Source organism: Poromitra crassiceps (assembly GCF_964638095.1).
Source record: "Poromitra crassiceps genome assembly, chromosome: 4".
Lineage (NCBI taxonomy): Eukaryota > Metazoa > Chordata > Actinopteri > Beryciformes > Melamphaidae > Poromitra > Poromitra crassiceps.
In genome coordinates, this window is record NC_139626.1 from 46,870,742 (window position 1) to 46,880,190 (window position 9,449).

Consider the following 9,449-nt stretch of genomic DNA (forward strand, 5'->3'; position numbering starts at 1 on the left):
CCTTCGATGGCGCAACAACGACACTGCGTGCAGTAAAGTTTCTTCCTTGTCTCACACAATGTCAGCCAGTTAAAGTCCTTAAACCACTGATACTGGACTGATCTTCCTCGTTGTTGCAGCCCAGTCCCCTGCATCCATTTAGTTTCCCTCAGCACAGCAGGGTCGTCTGGCTGATGAGGCTTTGTGACATCCCTGCATCACTCACTTGAACAGCCCGGGCCCGACGAGTGCGAGCCCGACTCGGTGCGGCTTGGAGCGGGCAGGCAGGCGAGAGCAGGCGGTGGCGTAGCCGCAGCGGGTGGCTGTCCTCCTGGCTCGATAGCGGCCGAAATCCCAGCTGTAGCGGAGGCGTACACGGCGAATCATGATCATCTTGTATCCGTTTAGCCGCTGGTGTAAAAAAATTAAATATCTTGCTCTGCTCGCTCTGTCGTTTCATTGTTGTTACGAGTCGGGCAGTCGGCATGTAACTAAGTAATACTTGTTTCAGTCTAAACTCAGGTGGGCGCCCGCATCAGCTGAGCTATCATTGGGAGCATTGCCAATGAGGGGCAATGCTCCTCATTGTAGTCTTGGCCTTGATGGTCTCAGCGATGTGGATCAGAGTGACTATGGCTCTGATGAGAGACTGCCATGTTGAGAACCTTTCAAATCACTGAGAGCCCAGGTTTGTGATCATACATTCTAGATTCAAGATTCAAGATTTTTATTGTCACTCCGTAGTACAAGTATCACATGTGAAATTCTTGTGCTGTAGACTCCGTTTACAACACAAAATAACAGGGCATATAGGTGCAGGAAAACAAGAGAAACAACAAGCAATAAGGCAGTAAAGTGATAAGACGACAGTGACATATTCACTGCACATACTGTAGGTGCAAATGGCATGGACATACTTTAAACATATTTAAACATAATTAACATTCTGTTTGCACAGGTGCAAATAGCATATACTTTTCTCACATGCTGTGATGTGAGATCAAACTTCTACATCCAAAGACTTTTGCTATGTGGGTACTCTGGGTACTGATGTTGTGTGTTTAAATGAACTTTAAACTGGAAAAACCTTACGAGTCAATAACGCTCAATAGAACAGCTTGGTCATGTTTACCAGGAAATGTACCAGATCTGTTCATTACTATCCTTAAAAAACAAACGAAAACATTGAATCTTTTGGCAACCTAAACACACAGGTGAGTCCAAATAAACACACAGATGCCATTGTTTTTGTGCAGTACCACTTCCTTGAGACATCACTCTTGTCACTTTTGCATAACTTAAACTGCCAGCAAAACCAATTCTCTCAGGATTTCAGACTGCAGGCCAACTGATACTTTGGAGTTTCCACGGAAGGATTCAGGTTACATTCTTCCCCCTTGTCCACCTCTGAGAGCAGTTCATAATTAAGGTCAAATGAATATTACAAAGAAATATAAGCATTTGATTGGTGCAGAACATTGTAACAATTTGAGACCGGACCCAGTAGGAATAAGAACTTGTCTTGTACAGTACCACCTAACTCAAACCGAATACTTGGGCCTTACCAAAATGTTAAATTTAAAAGGTTAGAGCAAGAGATGTTATTCTGGCACCTGAGCACGTAGCGAGGCACACATCACCAGATAGCTGAACACTCTTGACTGAAGTAGCACTATGTAGATTCAATGATGAAGGAGCATAAAGCGGTTATCAACGTGCACTTGTACGTCCATTTATTGAAGACATAGCACTTCCTTGTGGTCAAGTTGTCATAGTGTAAAAAGACAAAGCTTCTCCAAGGATCATACAGGCAGATGGAGCAAGATCCAAAGAGGTCTTGACTCATGCTGTTATTTAGCAGGTTCTGAGGAAGGCACGTGACATTCATCTGGTGCTAGAACCTCTTAAACAGAATGAATACATGTAACATTTCATCACCTGTAGGATAAGTAAGAGTCCATGTAACCCTAGGGGGACACAGGGGCGCCGGAAGCAGGGGGACATGGGGACAATTTGTCCCCATGTCCCCGCACAGATTTTATCATGTTAAACGCACTGCATTTTTATAGTGCTTTTCTCGTCTACCGACCACTCAAAGAACTTTACAACACGTGCCAACATTCACACATGGCTGCAAGCCATCAGTATGAAAATTCATAAGAAACCGCAACATATTTGGTTGACAGGGGTTGTGAGATCATTTTCCACGCCCTGTGTTGGCTGTGTATAAAAAGCAAAGAGCGGAACACCTGCAGCATCCAGCATCAGTCATCTGACAGGTGAGTTTCAAACACTCTGATACTCAGGTGTCCATTTATTGACTTGTTACTTAACTTTGACTGAACAGCTGCTGCTGATACAATGCTCTGATTTTTACTGTATTCCAGATTTGAAGTTGGACAGGAGAGAGCCTTCATCATGACTCCAGTTCTCCCCATCCTCCTTCTGTCATTGATGAGCAGGACAGTCTTCTCCGCTCCTCCGGTAAGCTTGACCCTCTGACCACTCAGCCTGCTCACCAGAATAAAACGTTGACATTGTACATTTCTGCAATCCACGGATACATAGACTGTCAACGTTTGTGAACCAAAAATATCATGTTTCTAGATACATGTATATCAACGTTATAATATAACCAAGGGGTATTCCATCAAGCCGGCTATAAATGAAAAGCCTGGCTCATTTCGATAAGCCTTGTTCATTTAAGTGAGCATTCCGTTCCATCTACCTCTGCTTATCTGAAATTCTCAATCCCAGCTCAGCTCAGAACTAGCATGGCTTCTCTCCATAAGCCTGGCTCATTTTCTGTTCCATCATCCTGGCTTATTCATGTATCCCTTACCATGGTTACTGAGTGGGGATTCCCCACTCAGTAACCATGGTAACGTATGCCGAACTAGCCGCTCTGGACCAGACTAACTGTCAGGCTTAGTTTAGGTTTGTGTCAAAGAATGTCCGACGGGCAGAAACAGACAGTTCTGTCAGTTGTACTCCTCATATCATGTAATAAAATAAAATAAAATTAAACTAATGAAAATAATGTCTCACTGTCTCCAAAATCAATCGATCTCACATTCACTCCCATTTATTTTAATTTAATCCATTAAAAGATCAAATAGAAATACATTTTTGTTTATTTAAACCCAATTCAAAGTAAGTTAAAATAAGTTAATTCAAAGTAAGTTAAAAGGCTCTGAATGCCATGTTTTAGACACGTAAAAGGTAAATGGTAAATGGCCTGCATTTATCCAACGCGCTTTACAGTCAGTAGGTACATTCACCCATTCACACACCGATGGCGGCAGGTTACCACGCAGGGTGCTGGCACACCAACGGGAGCAATTTGGGGTTCAGTATCTTGCCCAATGACACTTCGACATGCAGTCTGAAGGAGGCGGGGATCGAACCGCCGACCTCTTTTATCCAAAGCGATTAGTGGACGACCCGCTCTACCTCCTGAGCTACACCCGACCCATCAAAGGCCTATGCTTTGTTTAAAATTCACATTGAGATTATATCCTGGTTTGCAGAGTGCAGACATGTCAAATGTCAATGTTTCATTCTGGTGAGTTGCATCACAGGTTCACTCGGTTTTCAGATGTCATCATCACACATGATGTCATCACACATGTGTATCTGCTGCACTGCAGCTGTCATATCTGATGTCATCACACATGTCCATCTGCTGCACTGCAGCTGTCATATCTGATGTCATGACTAAACAAATGCTTTCAATGCTTTGTGCTGCAGAATGCAACTAGTGATGATGATCCAGGTGAGTTGAACAAACAGATATCAGAGATTTTTCATTTTCCTGTTTGTCCAGTCAATCTGTGTACCGACCCAGAACAAATTGCAATTAGTAATCATTCAAGGTTTTATGTGATTCCTAGTTTCTACAAATGTTACTCTATTCCTTTTCAGAAGTCTTAGCTGACATAGACAATGAGGCCATTTACACCTGGCATTAACATGCATTTTCTGCCATCAGATTGCAATCAGATTGTGCTTGACCACATTAGCCTGATTTAATTTACACTTGGCGTGAACATGCGTTTTGGGTGATGAGATTGCAATCTGATGGCAATTTGATCACACAAAATGGGGCATACAGTTGCTGTATCCAGATTGAGAGGACACATTGCATATACACTTGTGTTCAATGTGTACACAATGCATCCAAGTGGATCATCAAGTGGTCAAGCACAATCTGATTGCAATCTGATGGCAGAAAATGCATGTTAATGCCAGGTGTAAATGGCCTCTTAAATTGCACAGTTGATTGTTGACTGTTGACAAAATGTGCTATTGTAAGTCACTTTGGATGAAGGTGTCGGCTTAATGATGTAATGCAACGTAATATATGTGCACTTTGGGGGGTACCCTTACCCCTGGTTCGAGTTATAGCCAGAGAGCTATAGGGTCCCCCTACATTTATTTCCTCAAATTGTGGCTGTTTGAAGCCAGATTTAGAGGAATATCTCATTTTAAATTAACATTAGGTTTAGACTGTTGTGTGATGATGTCATTATTAATCGCAGTGCAGAGTAAAATTCCTTTTGGATATGCCACGCCAGGACATCAAATTCTGGTGCTAAAATTGGGTATTAGCAGATAATTCAGTGAGGCAATCAACTATAACTCACTGAGAAACTTTTATCACATCGCAAAGAGGGAAATGAATTGAGAAAACTTGTTGGACAATGCACATAGGCTATTAGCGGAGGTTATTAATGTAGTGCATGTAGGGAGGATGAGCCGCCCCTTATTTTTTAGAAGAGATGAGAGATTATGAAGAAATTAGAGATTATAAAATTTTAATCAAATGTGTTTTTTCTTAATAAAATGCATGGTATTCATGTAATTCGACAGTGACACCTGTAGGGCACTGATGGAGCGGCATGCAGACAGTCTGTGCCCCACTGGTACTGTCCCCCCGCTGTCTGTCGTGCCCTCAGGGGTACACTAGAATAACATTACCCCTGAGGGCGTTTCATTTCCTTGGTCATTTATCTCATGCTAATCTATGATTGGTTGAAAAACAAATGCAATTCACAGGGAACAGTGAAGCCTCAACAGTCCTCACCAATCACTACCAATCAATTAATTTATTCAACCGTATTGGTTGTTGATTGGATAGATCGGTAAGATTGACATTGTATTGTCCAATGATGAATGAGTCTCTCAACACTGAATCCAGCTCACTAATAGGAAGTGATGACATCAATATTCCACTTTGCTGTGATGACCTGACAGTAATCTATAGATTTACACGACAGTAGCAGCATATTATATTTTCCCCTTCTTCTTTTTATTTATTTTTTATCAAGCAGTAAGTTAGCTCACAAGCCAGACAGTCGTTGCATTGCATTACGCGAGCCAACACGAGTTTAGAGCCGGCGGCCGCAGTACGCGCGGAGGCTGAAATCTCCGCAAACACTGGGATATATGCAACGTCTCGGCTGCATGCGGTTACACTGTCTTTACAACAGCTAATGTCACCAGTACAGTAGTGGAGTGGTTTTGATTTATTTATTCATCAAATCTTTTACTGACAAACTAACTGTAAATAGCTTACTTTTTTTTTAGGTGCATTGCTCAGCCAGAAATTATTCCCAGATCAACTCTGTTTCTCTTGGGCCTAAAATGCACCAGATGACAGCTGTTTAATCCATCTCATTTGTTTGTTTAAATAATCCAGATTGTTTAATCAACCTGCATTGTAAATGTGCAAAAATTCACCAGCTTCTCACAACAGTTGTAGCCTGTTTTCAAAGTGGGGTCCTCAGCAAAAAGGGGGGATAAACTATTTTCACTATATTTCCGTCCATAAGTAACACAATCTAAGCTAATGTAGAAGTGAGTAACTAACCTAATAATAACCATAACAGCACAAATAATTGACGGTTGTCTGTGATGTTCACCTTTATGAATTATTAAGCACATCATCTCATCATTTATGTCATTTGCATGTAACCTATTGTTTTTGTTCTCTCAATTTCCATTGGAAAAATTATTGGAAATTCACAAATGCATGTATCAAATTGTTGTCATGCATCAAACTGTTGTCATGTATCAAACTGTTGTCATGTATCAAACAGTTGTCATGTATTATCAACCTGTTGTCATGTATCAAACTGTTGTCATGTATCAAACTGTTCTTGCACTTTTCACAGAAACACTGGTCCTCAGCTGTGATGAATGTCACGACCAGGCCAGCTGTGTGACTGTGGAGCACACGTCCAGTGGCCGGGCTTTGTCTTGTGTCTGTAAGAACGGCTTCGAAGGCGACGGTCTCGCCTGTAACCAGAGGTGGGACCAAGTCATTGTTTTGTCTCAGGTCTTTGCACTCAAGCCCAAGTCAAGTCTCGAGTCCTACATTTTGAGATTTGAGTCCTAAACAAGTCCTCCCCATCTGTAATTTTCAATTCTGCACGCTTTATTGCAATTATTTTTTATTTGATCACCACATAGTTTTTTGTATGCAAACTAAATGATCATCTGGCATCTTTGGTGGCGCTCAGTAACGTAACATTAATTCTTCATGGTTCTCTCCTGCAACTTGATTGGATACTGTTAGATTTGTTGAAACAAATTGGATTTGGGGACTGAAGTCTTGACGTGCTGGGAATGAATAGAATGTTAGTTGATTCAGGAAATGAATTGATTTGTGGCACACTTTTTAAATAATATTCTTTTTGTTATCTCAAGTTCAAATCATGTGACGAGTTCACACCTCTGCCTGTTACAGTGCAAAGCTCTGCCGTGACTCCGCCTCCTGCTGCGGCCGTGGTTACGGCTGGTCTCCAGAGAGCGGCTGTGTGGACGTGGACGAATGCTCGCTCCCTGCCCCACCCTGCAGCTCCCCCCACCTCTGTTACAACACGCCTGGCTCCTTCCAATGCCTGCTGCCTCCCTCCAAAGTCAGATCCACCAGATCGGTTCAGTTCTCCTGCGGGGGCAGGCGTTGTCCATTAGGCACAGACTGCATCAATGTCGATGGGGCCCTCCGCTGTGTAGACCCGTGTGACAACTACAGTGTACTGAATGACGCCTGGCGTGCAACAGATTACAGAGATAATACCTATCGGTGTGACAACAACGTTCAAGGCTGGTATCGCCTGTACCTGGGGCAAAGCAGTGCTCATATACCAGAGAGCTGTGTGGCTGAATTCATGTGTGGAACCCACGCTCCTCTATGGATAACAGAGCCTCATCCCACACTTTCAGATGAGATTGTACAACGCAGCGTCTGCGGCCAGTGGGCTGGCGCCGGCGACTGCTGCTATGTTTCCTCATCTCCTATCCATGTCAAATACTGTTCTGGACACTACTATGTCTACAAGCTGGAGCCAAGCAGTTGCCATCAAGCTTACTGTGCAGGTATCAACCCAATGCAAATATTTACCTAATAATTTTAATGTTACAAGAAAATGCATCATATCTATTCCATATCCAAAACCACTGTAGAAATTGTTCTCACTCTGAACTGTATGAACACTTGTCAACTGTGACGCATTAATTGTTGCACTGCTTGTTCTCCATTTTGAATAGAAGTGGATCTTACAACTCCCTCACCTCCAACAACAACAACTTCCTCACCTCCAACAACAACAACAATGCCAACGACTTCACGACCACCGGCCACTCCCAGCAGCACGGCAGCAGCAGCAGACAACAGCACAGCGACGGAGGGGCAGGTCCGCCTGGCTGATGGGGGGAACAGCTCGTGCTCTGGCAGAGTGGAGGTCTTCCACCAGGGACAGTGGGGGACGGTGTGTGATGGTGACTGGGACCTGCTTGATGCCCAGGTGGTGTGTAGACAGCTGGGCTGTGGCAGGATCCTGGCAGCTCCACGGGGAGCACGTTTTGGACAAGGCACAGGGCCCGTCTGGCTCGGTGATGTCAGGTGCTCAGGTGGAGAATCAAAGCTCACGGAGTGCAGCTACCAACGGTTTGGATCCCACAACTGCAGTCACCAAGAGGATGCTGGTGTTGTCTGTGAAGGTAAATACAAGCTGAACAAATTACTGTTGTCTCCCGACAGGAGGCCCAACCTAGCTTGCCTCAACAGGTTTCAAAAGATAGGCTAGTGGCGAATAGACTCGTCCTGCTGCTTTCTACTCCCTATTGTTTCCCCTGACGCTTTCAGTTATATTCTATAAGTGACTTACAATAAAAGACAACATAAAAAGCCCCATTAGTTAATGACAGCTCTATTTTCAAATGAGTGCAAGTGGATGTGGTTGCAGGAAATTAGTTATGGGGATGGAGAGGTCTCTGAGAGAGCGATCTTTCCCCGGGAGGAAGAATAGCTCTTGTCTTCTCAAGATGTGGGCAGACATCCAGGCACTGATGTCTTTGAGACGTGTGGAGATGCAGGAACAAGACCAGAGGACAGAGAAGAATTGATAAGGGTAGTGAGGAAGATGTCGGTGGAGATGGTTTGGAGAAGGGAGGAAGGGATAAGATCAAGGGGGCAAGAGGTGGCTCGGTTAGACCTGACATGTTTAAGGACATCTTCAGGGGAGAGGGGAGAGAAGGAAGCAAGCCCAGGGACAGGGGGCAGAGAAGCAGGTTTGGAGTAAGAAATAGTGTTGTTAGTGGCTGGATGATGGAAGGAAGAGCTGATTTCATCCACCTTCTTAGCAAAGTAGGTGACAAAATGATCAGCTGAGAGGGAAGGAGGAGAGAAGGGAGGAGAAGGTGTAAAACAGTTTACTGGGTTGGAGGCAGAAGAGTGGATTTCAGAGATGAAGAAGGAAGTCTTTGCTGTCGACACAGCAGATGTGAAGTTGGAGAGGAGGAGGTGGTCAGCAGAGAGATCGTCAGGGTGCTACGATTTTCTCCATTTCTTCTCAGCTGCACAAAGCTCTGTTCAATGAGTTTGCAGCGATTCAGACAGCCAGCAGGAGGAGAGGATCAAGCAGGTTTAGTGTTGAAGGAAGAGAAAAAGTTGAGCTCTAACCAAGTGCAACCAGATTCCAACCAAAAAGTGCTCCACTGACCAAGAGGGACCCAGCAGATAGCTCCTTGCAGACAAAATGTACACAAAATATACACAAAATAAATACTGTAAGTCAGTGTTTAAGGATCTGCTGTCACTTTGGTCTGACTTTGGTCTCACTTATCATATTTTCCTGTTTCTCTCCCACTCCCCCTTTCTTTGTTGACCTCACATGTCTGTTTGTAGTGCCGCGCCCTGCACTGCAGGCGGCTCAGGTGGTGTGTGGACGTGAGCGGCTCCAGATAGCTCTGTCTGTGGCTGAGCTGGCATCTTCTGACCTGAACGCGCTCTCCGCTCACCTGGCAGACCGCCGCTGCTCCAACGCCAGCGTGCAACACGGGAAGGCGTGGTATGGAGTGGAGCGCCGGGCGGGCGTGTGTGGAAACACTCTGACGGTGAAGATCTGACCACTACCTGCTATCTGAGTGTTTTGGAAGCTTGTTCTGTTCTGTTCTATTCTGTT

General features: G+C 44.2%; 1 protein-coding gene across 1 annotated transcript in view; it reads left to right on the top strand.

Annotated features, from left to right (window-relative positions):
• Positions 1–7,598: 7,598 nt before the first annotated feature.
• Positions 7,599–9,449, top strand: part of LOC310775815 (uromodulin-like) — a gene marked incomplete at its 5' end in the record, with an annotated part of 10,733 nt that continues 8,882 nt past the window's right edge. The window contains 2 exons of the mRNA XM_083635944.1: positions 7,599–7,986; positions 9,173–9,381. Coding sequence (XP_083492070.1) covers positions 7,599–7,986; positions 9,173–9,381 — 597 coding nt within the window. The remainder of the gene's footprint in view (positions 7,987–9,172; positions 9,382–9,449) is intronic.